This window comes from Poecilia formosa, unplaced genomic scaffold (assembly GCF_000485575.1).
Source record: "Poecilia formosa unplaced genomic scaffold, Poecilia_formosa-5.1.2 Scaffold3, whole genome shotgun sequence".
NCBI classification, from domain to species: Eukaryota; Metazoa; Chordata; class Actinopteri; order Cyprinodontiformes; family Poeciliidae; genus Poecilia; species Poecilia formosa.
This window is the reverse complement of record NW_006799942.1, coordinates 4,907,035-4,927,232: the sequence shown is the minus strand read 5'-3', so window position 1 is coordinate 4,927,232 and position 20,198 is coordinate 4,907,035. Positions and strand designations below refer to the sequence as shown.

The window sequence follows — 20,198 nt, the reverse complement described above, 5'->3', positions numbered from 1 at the left end:
TAATATTGCAAGAGAATCTTTCTCTAACTCCCACAAAGAGAAATTGTCATCCACATTCAATAAGAACGTGTTGCAGCTCTCCTTATCAGGCTCATACTCAGGATTGAGCTTTGGTATCCAATCCCTGATTAATTTTGCCACACTTAATATGTCTGTTGTATCTGATGCCAGTAACTTTATGTTCTTGAAAGGAAGACTGAGTTAGGTAATAATTGTAATGTCAACTTCAGTCTGGCCTACAAAAGTATTCATGTCCCTTGAACCGTTTTTACATTTTGTCACATTGCAAACACAAATCTTAGATTGATCTACCTCACTTGTTTCCCATGACCTTATTGAATAGTTATTTCACTTTTAGGTCTTTCAACATAACATTTGACAATGTGAATACTGTAAAGAACTTTCCGTTCGTAACCCATGGGGTTTATTACAATACATTGATTTTGTTATGAGTCTGACACCACAGAAACTCTAACAATGCTTCAGGACAAAGTAATCCACATCATGCTCTAAATTTGTATAGTCACTTTGAGTCTTTATTCATTTCGTTATGTCTCTGATGTACAGTAGTGTTATTAGAGAATAAGATGACAAAAAGGCACAAATTCACAATAAAAGAAAAAAAAATAGGAGACAAGGTAACAGGAGTGAGAGAAAAAGAGAGACAGAGAGATTTAAAAACAGTTCAAGATTATGGAATCATTTGGTTTCTTCATACTCCAATTAAAAATCAAGGAATCTAAAAAGAGATATATTAGATTGTCTCTGTTAAAATATGTTCTCTCATAACTTTTGTGTCTTTGAGCTCTTAAAATCACCCTTCTCTCAGCATCTGCTTGGAAACCACATTCCTTATCAGGGTTCTTCTGTGCTTCCATTGAAGGCCATGTAGGATAATCACCCTTCACGTCTAACGACGGGAGCGCTACAATCCGACATGCATCGGGGATCCACTTCGATGACTTTGCCATGATGTGGATGAATGCACTGACCCAAGCTACAGTAACATCTACCTTTTCAGTGAGAGAAGAGAGTGTAATCCAGAGACTGACAACAGAGGTACTACAACATTCAGAACAAAAATATATATTTATACACTGTCCTGCCAGTGAGAGGACGTCCCCTCTGAGGGTACAGTGAACGGGGTGCTTGCTTCACTTCAAATGTTCTCCGAATACAAATGGCAAAGCTCAGCTCCTAGCTGCTGCTAATTTTTTTTTATATGTAAAATTTGTTTTCCTAAATAAATACATTTCATAGTGTTCTTCACAATTTCTTACCTGCCCTAAATTTTAGCTATTATAACTCTACATTTTCACACTCAAATGTTTCTGTAGGAGTCTGTGAGGTTTTTGAATAATGGATCAGGAGTGTCTGAGAGGGTGTTGTGCACACTTGGCAGGACAGTCTCATCTATATATATGTGTTCATCTACATTAATTTATTTACTATTTACAAAGTCAGTACACACAGTACATCCACAAATCTCCATGACCCAGTTGACAAACCCAAACAGAGAGGGATGATGGACACAGACGTGGAGGGGTGGGACATCCATGTTCTCTTCAGAGGAGGTAAAAGACAGTGGGAAGCAATTTGGCTGTTGAGGGCCAAAAGTGCCACAAGTCAATGCATAAAAGAGATGTTAAACAAACATATGTACATGTGATTTAAATGAAATAAAATCCATTAATTTAACACAAAATACTTTATTGAAAATAAGCTAAACAAATAATCAAATATGTTGTTAAATTTGGAAATAATTACTTAAGTTGTCCATTCAATATGTTAAATGGATGCTTGAATGTGTCAGTATTTAATCCCATATTGCATGTCATCAAGAAGGTAAGTGGGCGGGGCTAACTGCCCTGCAGATGGCACTTACAGATGATTGGTCTGTAATTGAGCTGTGTGACTTGTGAGTACATGATTTATTCAACATATAACTGTTGATTTTCACTAGTTTTTTAAAATACATTTGTTTAATAAATAATTATATAAATACAAAACAAAATAACATATGTATATATATTGAATATATTTATTAACATTTTATTTAAAGTCTAACTGATATAGATAATTATTCATCAACTTATTAGTTCATTGGATTGTGTCACTTTTGATCCCTGGTAGGCCTATTGAATTATACTGCTGTGAAAAAAAAACAACTTCTAACATAATGAAAGAAGATTCTAAAAATAATAGATAATAATAGTTGCTCTGTCTAATGATTTTATCTCATATTGTTTGTTAAATTATTTAAATGATCAGTTCAGTTTCAGGGTTTACTGTGAAACACAACAAAACTAAGAAATGACTGAATTTGTCTAGACCTAATAAACTGGCCTAAACCTAATTTAGGATTAAAATTAAATCAGTGATGATGTGATGATGACTCATCCTTGCTCCAAACAAGCATTCCCGTAAGCACAATTTCTAACAACAGAGGGATCAGTAGAACTTTGTAAAATGTCAAATTAAACCTGTTTTTTTTTTTTATATAATAAAACTATGACTGTACTTCATGTGGTTTATGTCTAATGAAGGCCAATGGGAAGCCCTTCCACTGAATCTTTTATTATTGCAAATAAATATTTATATAGACTCCACATATGTGTCCAGAATTAAGCCTTTGAAATTGTTGGACCTAAAGTTCCAAAAATAAATATAATTTTGTATTTATTGTCTCCAAAAAGATTGAAATTGATTAAAATCTATACCATTACGTAAGTTTATTGAATCAAATATCTGCTATAGCAACAACAATAAAATACGCATGGATTTTTATTTTTTAATTTTGTGGCAGTTTTTTGTAGCGATCCAAATATAATCAATCTAAGCATCAATGTAATTGATTGGCTCCTATATGTGCTCTCTTGCACACTCTCCAGTTAAAGTACACGGAATAATAAAAGTGTATGAAATCTATAAAATAAGAAAAAGAACAATAACATAGGACAAAAGAGACGATAAAAACAGAGAACAATAATGTCGAGTCAGCTGTTCCTCACTTCTTCACCCAGTCGTTCATCAGCTCTCTGCAAACTGTCACATCACTTATCGTTACTCATTCCGTCCTAAGCACAATACCAGAGAAAATGAGTAAGAACAGTGAAATAAATAACAAGATAACACTCTATGGAAAGACTGACACTTAAAACCAGCACTTCTGTTAAGCTAATGACATTCAGTTCAGGCTCTGCTTTCCTAAAACTGACCTCACAACAGAAACAAACTAAGGACTAAAACAGATTTGTGACGATAAAAAAGGAGACCAACACATCATGATAGTTATTGCTTTTGCTGGATAAGACCATTTATCCACTGGAAATGACAAGTCAAGAAAAAAAAAAACCCAAAAACGACAGTCCTCAAATCATTTATGGCTGTTTTCATTTACTGTAGCAACTGTGATTAATATTTTGTGTGCATCTTTTTAGACTATTTCTATCTAAATATTCATAGAGTTAGACATAATCTTCATATTACTGCATGTTCATCCAGAGCTCTTGAAACAATGTTTGAAGAAAAACCTGGCTGGAAACTTTGATGACCTATCAACACACACCGGCACACAACAGAAGCATGTACACACACAGACACACAAACTGACAAAGCAGCAGAAAAACTGACAAACGCCTTGAAGTCGGAAGGCAGGTACTGGGGATAAAACCTTACTGGCTGGTTAGAAGGACACAGCAGACTGCATTACACTCTACTGATGCGCCACTGTGACATTTTGTCTAAAATATGTCCTTAGTTGTAGAAATGAACAACAGTGTCCTCACTGTTCTCTGCAGTTTAGAACAAAAATTGAGAGAAAAAGATCGGAGTAACTCACAATATCAGTAACGGTGCTACTGGAGGCTTTAAAAAGTTTAAGCTAGATGGAAACAGCAAATGAGTAAAAACAACGAAACAAAATAAGACAAGAAGGACTCAAGGAAGGACAGACGATGTTGTGGGAGTGCACTGGGTCCAGGTCCGAGAAGACCAAAATGTACTGCGGAAAGTAGGATTTGGGCCGTCCAGTCAGACGTATCAGTTGAGACAAAAGGAGGAGTGAATCCGCTGGTTTCAGGTCTAATCTGGTGGGAAAGGGAGACATGAGTGAGAGAGAAAAAAACAAAAGCAAAGTTTGAACCATGAAGAAACAAAGCTAACGTGTAGATATGCTGACAGACATAACTACACATCTGTTTCCATTGCAACTCTGGTTTACCTGATGAGCGGCAGCATTTATGTCCAACAAAGTCTCAGTCCTCTAGAGCCACCATTCCTTTCACAGGATCTTTGACTCTCATCTGACAAGAATATACAACAACATCCTCATTAGAGATACACTGAGAAATCATTGAATGAAGGGTATTGGATGATAGATGTCAGACTAATCACAACCTGTGTTCAGCTGCAATGGGGTTGTATCATAAGTGCTATTGTAAAGGTGTTTAAAAATGAAGTGAGGTGAAGCACCAAAAAGTGTGAGAAATTTTTAGAGGAAGCTGCTACCTTTGAATAGAGAGAAACCTCAGCAGATAACAGGAAGGCTCCTTTGCTCTCAGGGTTTCTTAGAAACTTAATTTTAATAAAGTTAAGACCTTTTGAAAAATGTTGTGCTTTAAATCTAAGAAGTTGTAATATTTAAAGTAGAGTAGAACAATCTTTTTAACTACGTCTTTGTGAAATATGAATTTACAAAAATCGCCATTAGCAGATTGGAACTTAAAAAACTGATAATCAGAACCTGGCCCCAAATTCTCAGGTCATCCTGCATCTGAAATGTCAGTCCAGTGGGTTTTAACTGAAGATAATTTAACATCCTGGGTTATAAGGAACAAGTTTTATATAAGTGTAAGAGATTTGGGAGTGTGTGGTATTTCTTTTGGCTTACTTCATCTAGCTCCCTACGAGTCTCCTCCTCCATGCGACGAATATCGTCCATGTTCAGTTCAATCCACTTATCAATCCAGCAAAACAGTTGGCGGTGGAAATTTGTGAACAAGCGCTTCTCTTGCTGTAAGACAACAACGGAAAAAATCAAATAGCTTATTGTGGCCCAAGGATAATAGATGCTTATTTCCTTATGAATGGATATTAATAGCATTATCTTAATTATTTATGCTTTATTACCACACTTCAAGCTGCTGTACTGCCAGCTATTCTTAGCACATTAAACAAAAATAAGATCTGGAAATTCAGTAAGAAATGTATTTTATTCCTTGACTCGACCACTATCTTGTACAAAAGTTGAAAAGCATAACAATGCAAGAACAAACAACAACAGTCAACAAACCTTTTGGATAAAGTTCTCCACTTTATTCTGCAGACCCCACCACTTGAATTTGACAGTGACCAGTTTGTAGGCACACATGTGTGGGCAGTCTTTCTTGTTAGGAAGCTCCTTCTGCATGTAAACAGAAACACTAGCATTAGGGTTGTCATAGGCAACGGAGACCTACTGATACACTTTTGGACTCAGATTTAATGCTTTAACCAACTGCTTATAGATCTGTAACAGAAATGAAACAAAGCCTAATATAATTACCACAGCTATTTCGGTTGAGGGGCTGATTATGGGCTGTTTCTGCATTAGGGTACAAAAAGGCTTTAAAGGTTATTGTTTCAAAAGCACAAAAACATGTTCTCATACTGTTCCCAAGTTGACGAGAAAGAGTCAGAAGAGTCAGAGTAACAATTTTATGCAGCTTTTGGGAGCAATTGGTGCATTTTATTTATACATGGAAGTCATGTTTTCTATGTTCCAAGACAGAAATACGACAAGGACATTCAAAGCTGAAATTATGCTTTGGGAAGTTGGAAATTAAAGGTGCAGGTGGTAACTATTACAGAAATTTGTGTCTTCTTCTTGTGTCTGATCCCCTCAGGACAAAATGTTAGCTTAGAGAACGCTCACTAGACGTCATAGCTGCCGGACAACACATGCCAGTGGGAGGGAGATATTTTTTCATTTGGCAAATTAACAGAGACGAGGTCGCATGTGTGTTTTATGGACGCTAACAATGAGACATGGTCCAACACCAAATTAAAGTATTAAGGAACAGTACACGAAACATAGGAAAATGTATCTTTTTAGGTTAAGTTGCTAATATCTTTTAGAACAAAAAGTTGACAAAAACATGAAAGTACCTTTCCACCTTGAAAGATTTACACGGGCTTTGTGCACAATTAACCTTCAGCTGTTTCACAACATGTGAAAACCAAATGCTAGAAAAGCCACCGCAGAGAGTAACAACAAAAAAAACATTCCAAAACCCTGTAATGAAACCTCTATGAATCTATTTCTTGACACTGGAATTTATAATGTATTAACAGGAGGTAATTCATAATACAAAATGTAACATTTATTGTTAAGATGAAAATGTTGGTATTGTTTACCTTCCAGTCTGGTCCTAGAGGACCTCGTCCTGTCTTTGCTGACTTGAACTTGCAGGGATCCTCCTCTGGTTTGTAGTCCTGATACAGACAAGATGTATGTGGGGCATGTAACAATACAAACAACAGCTGTATTCATCATTCCGGCAGTAAAAATGGGCTGACTGATTTACCTTTGGCTCCACCTGGCTTCTGTCTGCAATATCAATATAGACTACATCCACCTTTTTCCAGGTTTCTGCATCCAAACCATGTACCTAAAACACAACCACAGGGCAAAATCAGAAAAAAATTGTCTACAAATTTAAATTACATGCAGAATTTTTATGCAACGTGTTCCTAATGTCATAGTTATAAGCCTAAGCTCAAGAAAAAATACAATTCAATAAATGTTTACCATGTAAAATGACACAGAAATGAAAGAGTTGATAAAAATCATGTTTGTGATCAACATTTTAAAATAATAAACTTCATGGTCCTTATGATTGTAAGTAATAGACCAGCATAAAATAAATAGATGTGGTGTAGGAGGAAAGTGATAAATGGCTTCGAATTTTTGTTATTAATAAAAATCTAACAATTGTAACATGCATGATATAATATTACCCTGTGAAGAACTGTCAAACAAAAAAAAAACACATTGCTAAACATACTCCAGAAAGATCTGTAGCTCTTATTTCTGTGAAAATAGTTGTACACAATGCAAGCCGATGTAACTCCACACTTAACAGTATTTGATTTTATTAAATAACAAAAACTAAGACATTTTGAAAAACATGTATCATATTTCTTCCACTATACAATTATGCACTTTGTGTGGCTCTATCATAAAAACATCCCATTTAAACAGGCTTTTATGTAGTGTGACGAAACGTGATTTGTGTTGACAATTTATTAAAGTTCTCTCTTTCATACCTGAATTCATAATTTTGTTCAGACATGAAAATACACTCCCATAGCTTATGATCTTATTCACTAACATTTTCCTGGCGTCCCATGTCAGGTTTGTGCCACGTCTCAATCTTGATCAGGAAGTTATCTTTCATATACTCATTCTGCAAACAAAAACACAGACAATCCAGAATGAAGGGAGTAAAGCACTTTGAAAGAATCCCTTGTAAAAATCTATAAAAGGTTCAGCTGACAGGGATCGGTATCTTGCTGTCGTTCACTAACACCCAGCTACACAAACACAGTCACAGTGTATTGCTATCCCTGTTACAGTCTCACTAAAAAGATCACATTTCTTTCTCGGCTTTCAGGTTAGGCACCTTCTCCTTGTGCACCATAGCTTAGTGTGTCGCATGTGTTGATTTCTGAATTCTTCAAAGCAAACACAAGCAAAGGAAATACTCACAGTGATGACTGCAGAGCCAGGTGGGGGGAGAGAGGGTGCAGCCCCAAACACACAGAGAAAGACACAATTAACGACAGCAAACAATATCTGAGAAAGCTATTAGCATTTGCACAAGCTGGCAATCTCAAAATGATACGAGAGCAGTGTTTGAGATGCAGAGTTGGTTTGTGCCTTTAAATGTGTTTGTGTGACAGATGGCCGTCTGGCAGCTGGCAGTGTGTACGGGTGGCGGGATCTTTGCCTGAACGGCTCAAGTGATTGCGCGGCTCTTCTCACAGGACATGTAGTAAATTATTCAACTACTCCTTGAAAGTGACAGAGACCCAAAGGCACAAGGAAAGAAGAGAGGAAGAGAAGAATCTAGAGCATGATAGCACTTTTTTACCTGAAGCCATTTAAAACGTTCATAAATACATCTTTTTGAAGACAACAACAAAGAAATCTGCATTGTTTCCTTTAGCTGACAAAGACGTCACACCGAAATGTGCACTGGGCATGTAAACAAAACTGTTAGCATTAGTAATTTAGCCGGGAGGTTAGCTCCATTGCAGGAACTTGTTCACAACTTATTCCCAGAAGGGATTTGGAACGTCCAGGGTCTGGTCCAAAAGTAGATCATAATTAAAAAAAATTAGGCTCAAATCTTCAATCAAGTCTAGACGAAATGACTGTACTTACTAGAAAAAAACCCAATCAGGGTTTTGCAGAGCTCTAAAGTATGTTAGTCTGTAAATAGTTGTGTGTGCCCATCCACAGTGTGTAATTATACATACCTGTACGACAATAAGGGTATGCATTCCAGGCTTTCTCATGGATGTTCAGAGCTGAAGATGGAGCCAACATTCTGACGAATGATGGCACTTTACTACAAGAAAATAGAAAACAAACAACATGAGTTTAACTGCTATAATTCCAGCTGCAAGACTTTTGTTGTCCTTGATATACCAAGGTGGTAGAATTTTGGACATCCAGCAAACATAAATCACCAATTTGGGGATGAGAAAGTAGCAAGAAGATAGCCATTGTTGAAAGAAGTTTAAATGGCCACAATCCATGTAGGGGACACTGAAAACATGGAAGAATTAGACCTAAACATGATGTGGGAAGGCATTTTTTGAGCCAGGACAACTGACCTGGACAGAGTGACAGGAACATGGATGGAGCTAAGTACGGGTAAAGATAGGGTGAAAACCTTTTAGACTTGAAACTGGGGCAAAGGTTAATCCTTCAACAAGACGACATAAAACCAGAACTTTAATCAGATTATTTAGATTGAAACATATCCGGGTCTTAGAATGGCCCAGTCAAAGTCCAGACCTAGGTCCAATTGAGAATCAACAGCAAAAATTGAAAGTGTATCTGTGGTCTCTATTTAATCTGTTTCAGCCTCAGTTAATTTCTACCCAACAATTGGGGGTAAAAAGCATTTCTACATGTGAATGGCGATTCTATCGCTGAATAAAATAACATTCAAAATCTTTCAAATTAGTTACAATAAGGAAGATTAAAAACTCTCACTTTTGTGCACTACTTTGTTCTAGTCCACTGGATTGGAATTTCAGGTACAAACTAAACAAAATGCAAACGCGTTATAGAGACATGACTACTATTATATGGCATTACTAGTACAATGGTATCAATTGCACTATGTTAATGTGTAATTGCACCATCATTAATAGAAAAAAAAGAGTCACTGCAAAAAGGTCAATCATACAAAACTGATCTATGGACACGCAACAATCAAAGTGTTTAATGTTTGGCTTTGTTATTTATTTAACATACTTTTGGTTTGTGTCATCAGAATTTTAATATCTCCACCATTGACACACTAATAATAGGCAGTAGTACTGTAATCTGAATAACTGGAACAATATTATTAACCATAGTATATTTAAAAACTTTTCATTAGAGTCAAATAAAGACCAAACTGCTACACTATCTGGTTCAAATAGTGTAGCTAAAGTATTGAGTTCCTGGTGACTGAAAGATGTGGAAAAGGTCTGAGTGGCTATAAAAAAAAGAGAATGGACTGAAGACAGAAAATTATAAATTCATCCTGTGTGAATGTGATATGTGGACTCTCTACAAGACACATTTTCTGGAACACCTCTTGTGAAAATGCTTACCTCTGCAAATGGTAAATTTTGTGTGTGTACTGGCCCTTCTCTCCATCCTTCTCATAGGGTTCATTTTTTAGCACCTCTACTCCTTCGCCTCCGCCCGTCTCATTCTTACTGGCTTCAGCTACAGAGTACAGCTGGCCCACCTGGTACTGAGAAACACAGAACAATGGATTGGACTGTTAATGAAAATCGAGTAAAACAAAAGTCTATAATCGCAGGTTATATTTAAAATTAATACCTTGTTTTCTCTCTTATTTTTATTTAATGGAGCTCTGAATCATTTAATCTATTGTTGCAAATATCACAAACTCCTTTCTCGTTCTCCTCATTTTACCTCCTTCTCCATCTTAAGGCTTCGGGTTCAAGCGATTTTAAAACAGAAAACAATGGTTTCCTTTTTTTCTTAATTAGCTCTAATCCATCATATAACCTCAACAAATGTGAGCCTTGGCACAATTACAACAGAGCAAGCATGGAGTGACTCAATAAAGGCTCATTTACTCTATTGTTTTCACAGTTAAGATGTTTGTTTTAATTTTTCTAGCATTTTGAACAGCAAAGTTCAAACTATGTAAGCACAATTGAGTCAATGCTGGAAAAAAATGAAAATGGTAATAGATTATATACTTTTAGTTAGAAGGTGTGAGGTTGAAGGAATTAAAATAACTTTTCACCCATCTCTTTAATCACAGGCAATTCGAACTCAAAGGATAAAATCTGTTTTCTTTTTTTTCAGAGCAATTTTATTGAATTTTCTCAAACTAAATCAAACTGTGGACATACACTGAAAGATTGAACTAATGGCAGAATGAATAAAGAGGTTGGGTAATTGGCAATATTTTCCACTTGGTTGCAAATAACAGAATACAACAGTTTCCAAGTCACTTACAAATAAAAAATGTTTCTCCCTGGCTCTTTTTCACTCCTGACTCATTCTAAGAGACTTAGTCTGCTGGAGGACAGACTGATCACTTCCTCTACTAATCTCAAATTAACATTATATGCTGTTATTTGCTGAGATAAATGAGCCCACAACTAAACTCTCTCCCTCCTGATATTGAGTTTTTACTTTTTATTAATGTACATATACAGGCAATGAACAAACAAAATTGGAATCTGAAAGGTTGATCAGTTCTTGCTGACCTAGTTAGGCAAGACTTTATACAGTTGTGTGTAAAAAATATGATCACATTTAAGTGTGCAAAATGTAAGTGGTACACCATTCATTAGATCTTGATTGATTCAATTTTACAAACAGTCTTGAAATGTGTGTTTGCTAAAGGTTATGTGGGTTGTTTATACTTCTTTGCAGATAACAAAAATGTTTTTGTTTTCTGATAACTGGGAAAAAAAGTCTGACTTAAATATTTAGTTTCTGGCACATTTTTATATTAGTTACTTCTTCTGACTGATGCATTTTAATTGAAATTTTGTGTCAGACATGACTAAATTATGAAAGTCAATATTAAGAAGACCAATCAGACATTAGCGAAGCTTTTCTATCGCTAGTGGCATACTTCTAGTAAGTTTCACATGATAATAAAAATACTCAGCAATATAATGACAAAGATTACAAGGAATGAGATTTAATGACAATACAAGACAGCATCAATGGTCTCTGATTTAGAGGTTCCCATGTTGTTGATGTGATGTGGCACACTGCAGCATTTACTGGTGATTCACACTCATGCTTGAGACCACAGTGTATATGAGCACAGTTTTTCAGATTAAACTGGAATATTTTGCCTGCCTAAAATGACTGTTTTTATACTGTGTATCAAGTGTTCAATTTAAAGTAGCATACATGGGTGGGTGAGCATGTGATGTCATGGAAGTAGTTTCAGATCACTCATCTGCGATGAAGGCCTTAATAGAGGGGGGAAACTACAGTAGAAATAATAATGGTGGATGATAATAAGCTGTTTGTTTTGAAAAGTCCTATTTAAAAGAACAGCTTTCAGGGTTCCTATACATTTTGCACGTCAACAAGTCCAACACTTGTCCAGTCTCAAATTTCCAGAATTATTACTGTGTTTAAGCTCATGGCCTAAAAGTGGAAGTGAATCGGTCGATGGATAGACGGATGTATGGATGGATGGAGTCAGCTGACTCACACACAGATATTGAAGAGTGTTAAACTGCACTTACCTCTTCCACAGAGATGGGAAGAATCACTCGACTACAAGAAAAAAAAGAAGTTATTCAAACAAGGACTCTGAAATTCTAGTTCTCCTAAACATAAATACCATACAAGAGAGCAAAACAACAAAACAGATATATCCATGTGGTCACATACTGAGCTGCTTTAGTCAAACCAGCAACCCAGATTGGCCTAGATTGCAAGTTTAGCCTTGTGAGAAACATGAAGTTGAATCCTAAAGTGTTGTTTCTCTACAAATTAATTTATGACAGTTATCGACCTAAAACATTACCAAAACTCAGAAACTGAGGAATCAATAGTTCTATCTTAGAACCAAACTGAATAAAAGCAATACATTGATAAATGAATCAGATCACTGCTTTGCAAAAGACAATGAGAATGTTCCTTGCTGAAGCAACATGAGGGTAAAAGAAGCTGAATCTTACAGGCATTTTAATGTTTCAATTAGATTTATGAATAGGTAATATTCACGCTTATGTTTCAGGCCTCATTTAGCAGAAGTCAATAACAATGCTGTCGATGTGCTGCTTACTTTTCTTTTTAGCTTTTTACGATACGCCTGAAACTGTCAGTAATTCTCTGTTCCGCCTTTGTTTACAAGAGCATGAAGAAGGCTGCTGGCTAACAAATGATCCTAAATGTTACAGATCACCCACAAAATGATGATGTGGCTCTTAGCTAAATGTCCTCACAAAGAAATATATATGCAAAAATTAAGTTTTATGCACAAATGATGAATAACACACCTGCAAACAAAGTACATTGTTGGGTGCAGAATTTCTTTGAGAAGGAACAGGAAGGAAGATATATTTGCAAATCTGAAATGGTCAAAGTTTCAACTGCCACTAAAACAGGTGACTTATGCAGGATAATTTTACTTTGAGAAGCATTAAAACCCCTGTCACACCATTGAATATATGCTTTACATTTTAATAGTAGGGCTGTGTAATAATATTGATTTTGTGATATATATCGATATTTTCTTCCCTAAAAAAAAATCAATATTCATCCATAAGTATCGTAACATCCAACTGTCACCTTGCTCACTCACTGCTTGCTTCGCCGGGAGAGTGATTAGGTCATCAGGCTTAGAGTGATTCCTTCAGATGTTAAGTGTCAAGGTTAAAAAAGGTATCAAACTATTCAGAGCAGGGTACTTGGTGCACTTTATTTACTTTACAAATGCATGTAAGCTACAGTTTGTACTGTTTCAATTAAAAGAAGCATGTTTTCTCACCACTTCTTTGATTAATTTTGTCCAGCTGTCGACTTTAAGTCTGTGTCCATGTCCAACCAGAGCCAGGTATTGTGTAGTTGGTGCTTTTAATCAGTTTTCAGTTAAATTAATTCAATCCAAGTCTATAGCAGTCACAAAATGTCTCTAAAATCACTCTGTCCCTCTAAAATCTTTCAGAAAATCGCAAAAGTGTATTGAATTGTATTGTTTGCTGAATAGCGCAATATATATCGTATCGTGAGAAGAATATTGTGTATCATATCGTATCGTGAGATTATTGTATCACTACAGCCCTATTTAATAGTGTGAAGACATGGGTCTTAACATGCTAAATACTCAAGCATTGCCTTTCTATGCATGTTGTGCTGTCAATACTGCTTTGAAATTGTTTATTGCAACAAATAGAATATTGTTGCAATATTCCGATAATTCTTTTTTCTTTTATCACTAATTTAGTTTACCATTAAGATTTTAATAGGAAGACATTAAATGACTTTAAATAATATACATATTTCACAGACATGACAAAACTTGGTGTTTCACAAAATACACTTTAAGGGTGCGCTAGTTTATGGCAAAAGAGAAAACTGTGTGACAGCATGTTAAGTTTGCAAAAAATTGTGCAAATGTAAATAATGACAGTTTAATTATGTTTGTCAATGTGTAGTTAGTAGAGTAGACTGTGTCAAACAATCCGTCCATCCATTTTATGTTTCTGCAGGTTCATGGTCCCAGTGGGATTGGAAATCTCTGCAGCCATTGATGACAGAAGCTGATTACAGCCTGGACAAGCTGGCAGGTCATTACATGGTCTGAACTTATTTAAAAAAAAAAAAATGTCTGTGAGAAGGTACACGTTTTTGTTTTGGGGGTAAAATTTATGCCTCCGTCCATGAAGCTCTGAACTACAGGGAACAAATAGAATAAGAACTATAAATCCCACAGTGCATGGCATCAATGAATTATTTTTTCTTTCATCTTTTCCTAGTAGGAAAAGATGAAAGAAGTTGGGTGATAACCAGTTGATAACCAGTAACACGTGTTACTGGTTATCACCCAACTTCTTTCAAGTGAGTCTATTGAATAAAGTATTTAAGTAGAAGGTTGGAGTTTTGTTAAATAAACTCTTATGTGCCAACAAACTACAAGAAATAATTACAAGTTTCCTCAATCTGTGTCAAGTTTGCTGTTTAAAAATCCCACTGCTGGACTTAGTCCTTCATTTGTTGTTATTTTAATACCCAAGACTTAATATTTAGTATTAACTGACACTGAACATTTTGGCTTCATTTTATTTTTTTATTTATTTGTTTTTTATTTATTTTATTGTTACGGAATTTTATGTGGCAAAAAGGTGATCTGGTACAGTTTTACACAAAATGTTGAAGTTTTTCTCTGTAAATTTTTTCATATTTTTCTAGTCAAAATTTTAAACCAAACAGAGTTAAGAAAAATGCATCTGTTCATTATAGATCTCAAGGAGAAATGTCAATTGCTATTACAAAAATAGACAATCAAGACAAAGTACGAAAACTCTATAACGCAACACAAGGGATAACCAAAACAAAAAAACCCCTCTGAATTAAGTTCTTCTTTGAAACAGTTTTAAGATAAATTCCTGTTCAGTTTAGAAAACGTAACTAACTTCAGCAGCCACCACACTTTGGCTGCTGAAGGGAGGGATCTTAGTCTAGAATGGTAGCCCACACATTTACATCTAGCAGCAATGAAACATGGATTCATTTATAACAGAATTTGCATTGAGCGTATTTCCAAATTCAGACACCTCATCCGAGGATGTTCCTGCAATTCACAATGCTTCCACCGTTAAAACGCACTGCTCTGCTTCTGTTCTCTGACCTGTCTGCATCTCATACTACTCTATGCACGCGTACAGTATGCAGCTTTGTTGATTTTGTTCTGTGAGCATGTAAAGTATGCCAAAATTCCCATAATCCTACACCCACCTGCCACTTAATGTAATCTGGGTCCAACAAAGGCACTCACTGAATAGTAGGCCATATGCTGCTGCAGTTTACAACTGTTCATTGCAAAAATATTTTATTGCTCTTTCTTAAAAGATGCACCTCATATAACACTTTTTGCAAAGTATCTGTTTCAAAACTCAGAATTTAATTCTAAAATGAAAAACAGGAACTGAAGATTTTTATTTCCTGTCTTTGGAAGTCTCCTTAGTCCAAAGGTCTTGAGGGATCATGTGTCTCTCTGTGGCTTCAGGAAACAAACACCCCTTCTACATTGCTCATCTTATATGTCCTTGTAGTTTATTTCTCTTTCTCTTTTCATCCTCTTCCCTCTTTCAGCTTCTACATAATTCGCTTTATTGCTTCACATATTGCAAAGAGAATTATTTATTATTGTATCAGCACCAAAACCTACTGGGAAATAAGGAAATAAAAGGAGATCTAGGTCAGTGTCAGGTAAGGATCACTAGGTCACAAAGCACCTGTAAGACTTGACTCCTGGCATCCATGATGGTTTCCTGTTATAGTGGATGCACAAGTCTCTTGCCTGTGTGTTGACAGCGTGTAGAAGCTTTTAGCCTTTAATCGTAACCAATTTAATTAATATCCAGGCTTACTGCAGAGGGCCTGACTCTCCCTAATCACTTCAGATCTTTGGCCATGCCACCACTCTGATCTGCGGCTTTTTGCTGACATTCATTGATTAAATACATGTGATAGGAAATCAACACAACGATTGTAGGTGATTAGTCTCCAACGCACGGAGCAGTGTTCACACCCACCGAACTTCCTCGGATTTCCCCACAAACGTCAATGGACTTACTTTGGATTTTGTGAGGGAGCATAAGTCAAAACATTACATGAAGTAGAATGATGATGAAATTATTGGTGTGCATGTGTAGTCAGTTGCAGAGTGAACATTTTGCCCATGGTAACTCGGAAGGAGCTCCAGAGATCCACAGCTCAGGTGGGAAAATCTGTTGCCAGGACAACTACTTGTGATACATCACAAAAATACTCAGTATTATAGAAGACTGACAAGAGGTCATTGTGAAAAACAAATGACTTCTGAACTTTGCCACATAGAAAGCACAAAAAATATGAGTTAGAAGCTAATCTGGTCAGGTGAAGCCAAAGTCAAACTTGTTTGTCTTCATGCATAAGAAGACAAACAACTGTGTGGGGCGGAACACTATCATCCTGAATAAACCATTCCCACTGTGACACTTTGTGGTGGCAACCTCATGCTGTGGAAATGCCTTTTCAGGAGAAACGGGAAAGAGTTGTTTCCCGAATGGAGCTATTTGCAGGGCAGTACTGGATGAAACGTTGTTAGAAGTTGAAGTGGTGATCCATGCAGCACGCTGACCTTAAGCATCCAGTCAGAACTACAATGGAGTGGTTTAGAAAAAAGCTTATTCGTGTTAGATTGGCCCAGTCAAAGTCCAGACATAAATACAGTCGAGAATCAGTGTAAAAATTCAGACTGACCTTAACCAATAATTCAAAAAAGAATGAGAAAAGATTGCGGCCTTTATTGACTAAAAATTGAAAAAAGTCTTAAACCATCAAAGTTATGCACAACTTTGTCTTGGTATGTCGCAAAAAAGCCGAATGAAAAACTTTTTGCTTATGAAAGGAGAAAATGTGAAAAGATTCAGAGAGCTTTAATACTTTCCAAGGCATGGTAAGTCTGTTGGAAGTGGATTTTTTTTCTTGTAGCTTGGTGTTCAGAAAGTAGCTGTGACCTTGCCAAAGTTGCAATGGGAAAAAATATAGTGTTTTAAATACAATATTTAGAAGAAGGTCCTTTATAATGTATAAAGGTTATCAGAGCGACATTTTCTTCAGTTGCAAAAAGAATTTGCTGTAATGAAAACATAAATATAATTTTGGATGTCTTCAGTATTAATACCTGAGTATTTTAATTTCAATTCCAGTAACATCCTACTTTGCCAGCATTGCATCCTTCTTGCCCTTCTGATTCTGAGCAAAGGCCTCAATCCGTTCTTCTATAAAGAACAGAAAGTCCTTGCGAGGGGTGGAGGGGTAACATTGTGTTAAAACAATGCAAAACAATGAATTAAAAATATCCTTCTTCCTCTAAGCAGGCACAGATTAATATGCCACTGCTTCCCTTCGGCCCAACATCTGACACACACCTCTCCATTTGCCCTTTACGCCGCCTCCTCTACACCTGCCCACCCCGCACCTTATCCTCTCCAAGCATCCCCTCCACCCCGGGCCATCCAACACCTTCTTCATTCCTCCAGAGCTAAACGCCGGAATGCTCCATCGCTAGTTTCACCTTCACCAGAGCGCATCAATAACATGGCCACAGCGGCGCGGGCACGGCGCAGCGCGGCAGAGCACGGCACGGAGCGGCTTATGCCAGCCATTTCTGCCCCATCACCAGCATCCGTCATTTTAGCAACACTGACAGAGAGAATTAAGAGCTAGAACTTGTGATGAAGGATGTGAAGGGCACAGGGAAGCACCGGCTGCAGTTGCATCAGCTGCCGACACTGTTCTATCCCTCAGTTGACTCTGCGTGATGGAAGGAATCTGATCGTGGACATAAAGTCCTTTGGATGTCGACATCCCTCCGGACGCGCTCTCCTAATTCCTCTCCCGGGCTGCTGGCCACAATGTCAGCAGCTCTGCGAAACCGCATCAACGCTCTGTCACGCAAACGCACACGCACGCACAGACTCCATCGTGCACACGCTGTTTTACTTACTATTCCTTTATGAGCATCTTTGTGTTATTTCAGCGGTGCAGTGGAGCTATATCCCAGACAGGCGCCGCTCCCAAACGGATCCAGAAACAGGGTCGGATTCCTCCCTCCGTTTATATAGTCGCCTTTATTTATCCGCTCGATTCTCTCCCACCTCTCTCCCCCCCTCTCTATATCATTCTACCTCCACAGTCGCTTATTTTCTTCAGATTCACTTCCTGATCGGGGCCGCGGCGCGGCGTTGCTGCTGCTCTGCTGCTGCGGCGCGCAGTTCACCGAAAAAAAAAAAAAAAAAAAGGGCGCTCCGTGAGGAAACGAACGCACACTGAAAACGATGGTTCACCCGGAGAATGATCTGCGGTGCACCCGCACGGCCCACAGGTGACAAATGACACGGCTGCACAAATTAAAGCTTTGGACATTTATTTAAAATGTGTTTGTTTGTTTTTTTCCGGTTGAATATGAAACTGCTAAACAGATACATGAGGAATAAAAAAAAAGAAAGAAAGAAGAAACAAATAATTAAACAAGGAAAGAAAAAAGAAAGAAAGGAAGAAGAGAATAAAAAGATCTGTAAATTGGAATTACTAAATTGTCTTAGCTCTGAGCCATTTCTTAATAAAAAAATAGCCTACTTGTTAATAAAACACATTTTTTATTGAGAAATGACAGCATAAATGCAAGACATCAATATAACCCCTGTCCACGCAGTGGTCACAGGAGCTTTCCTCTTACCTTTTTTACTAAGAGTGTGCAGCTCACTGCGTCATCGTGACAGCGGTGACGTAGAAGCGCGATTCAGCGTCAAAGGATGAAACGGGGACCACCGCTGGCAGGGACCAGACGCTCTCTAAGCCCTTTTAACGAAGTCCTCGCTTCTGATGGGATTATCTCCCACCGCTGTGTATCCTGACATCATTTCTGCTTTACAGACACCTTTATTGCCTTGCATAGGTGGTACGTAAGCCTTGTCACTGAGGCAAAGCTCCAATAAACATCCTAAAATAATTATAAATGAAAGACAAAGACCGAACCATAATTCTTTGGCCGTGCTTTGTTTCCCAACACAGGGGGGCTGTAGTACAGTACAAGGGATTCCAGGTCCCTAATCTCGACCCACTTCCTGAATATCACGGGATGTGGAAGCTATGTGAGTTTAAAATTATGTAACAGCAAGCTGGAGCTGTATTTATAGCTCATGTCTCCATTTGACAACAACCATATATCCGCTTCTGGCTCTTGTAGTTTGTTTTAAAGATACATCTTTCAGTTTATCCTGTGCCGACATAATCTTGGTTTTATAGCTCATGTCCAATGAGATAATTCTACAAGCGAGGTTTTTGTTACACAGTGCCTTGAAAAAGTATTAATAACAGCTTATATATTTTATTTTACAACCACAAACCAGTTTATGTTATTACAATTGTAAGTGACACACAAACACAAAGTAGCATATATGTGTACAGTGCAATTAACGTGATGATTCTCAAATGTTTAAATCATTTTTTAAGTCTTATCACGAATTCTCAGATGGATTCCGGTCTGAACTTTTAGCTGGTCATCCTGACAAATAAACATACTTTGATCTAACCATCCTATTGGTTCTTCAGCGGTATTTGGGATGATTAGCAGTGTTAGTCGTCCCACACTGTCTTCCAGAATTTAGACCAAAAAGTTACAGCAGCTCCTCTACAGCTGAATTAAATATATAAATTAAAAAATATAGTCAAACTCTTGGCTGCTTCTCTGCCAAGAGAAAGTGATGGATGTCCATTGAACAGTTCTCAATGATGAGGTCTTCAAAGTTGTGGATATTGTTTTTTTTATTATTATTATTCTGACTGCTTGAAACACTCCTTAGATCTGCTATAGGACTTGAGAATTTATTTCTATTGTTCACCATGCATATTAGCATTATTATGCTAGATTGTTATGGAGATTTGTAAACCCCCCAAAATATGATCAGTTCAGTCTGAGTCCTTTTACCCAGTTTGAGGAAAATTCTGAATCACATATTTTATGTGCAAAAAAAATAAAAGCAAAACAACAACCTTAAAATTTGTGATGGTGTGTTTGGCAAAATGTGCATTTTCTGTTACCAGTTTGTGGCCGAGCTGTTAATGAAGGTAGCAGTTCAATTTTAACTATAGATTGAGTTCTACATCCTGCGTTTCGGTCGTTTCATGAAAAGCTGAGTTGGAGCAG

At 37.0% G+C, this 20,198-nt stretch overlaps 1 protein-coding gene and 1 long non-coding RNA gene across 2 annotated transcripts; one reads left to right on the top strand and one right to left on the bottom strand.

The window, feature by feature from the left end:
- Positions 1–517: 517 nt before the first annotated feature.
- Positions 518–18,279, bottom strand: pitpnab (phosphatidylinositol transfer protein, alpha b). The gene is made up of 12 exons (XM_007556082.2): positions 17,997–18,279; positions 12,022–12,052; positions 9,877–10,022; positions 8,524–8,615; positions 7,751–7,758; positions 7,374–7,448; positions 6,567–6,650; positions 6,397–6,474; positions 5,294–5,404; positions 4,892–5,014; positions 4,223–4,304; positions 518–4,088 (listed from the first exon to the last, which is right to left on the bottom strand). Exons 1-11 carry the CDS (start codon positions 18,011–18,013, stop codon positions 4,257–4,259), a joined length of 813 nt encoding a protein of 270 aa, XP_007556144.1. The 5' UTR covers positions 18,014–18,279; the 3' UTR covers positions 518–4,088; positions 4,223–4,256.
- LOC107836744 (uncharacterized) lies at positions 987–14,110 on the top strand. The gene is made up of 2 exons (XR_001662689.1): positions 987–1,059; positions 13,993–14,110. It is a non-coding gene; the product is annotated as an uncharacterized LOC107836744 (long non-coding RNA).
- Positions 18,280–20,198: the final 1,919 nt, after the last annotated feature.

Coding starts and splice junctions, on each gene's coding strand:
- pitpnab (XM_007556082.2), bottom strand. Junction 5,405..6,396: donor CTCTAGGACCAGACTGGAAG/GTAAACAATACC, acceptor GTTTACATGCAG/AAGGAGCTTCCTAACAAGAA. Junction 5,015..5,293: donor TGGAGAACTTTATCCAAAAG/GTTTGTTGACTG, acceptor GTTGTCTTACAG/CAAGAGAAGCGCTTGTTCAC.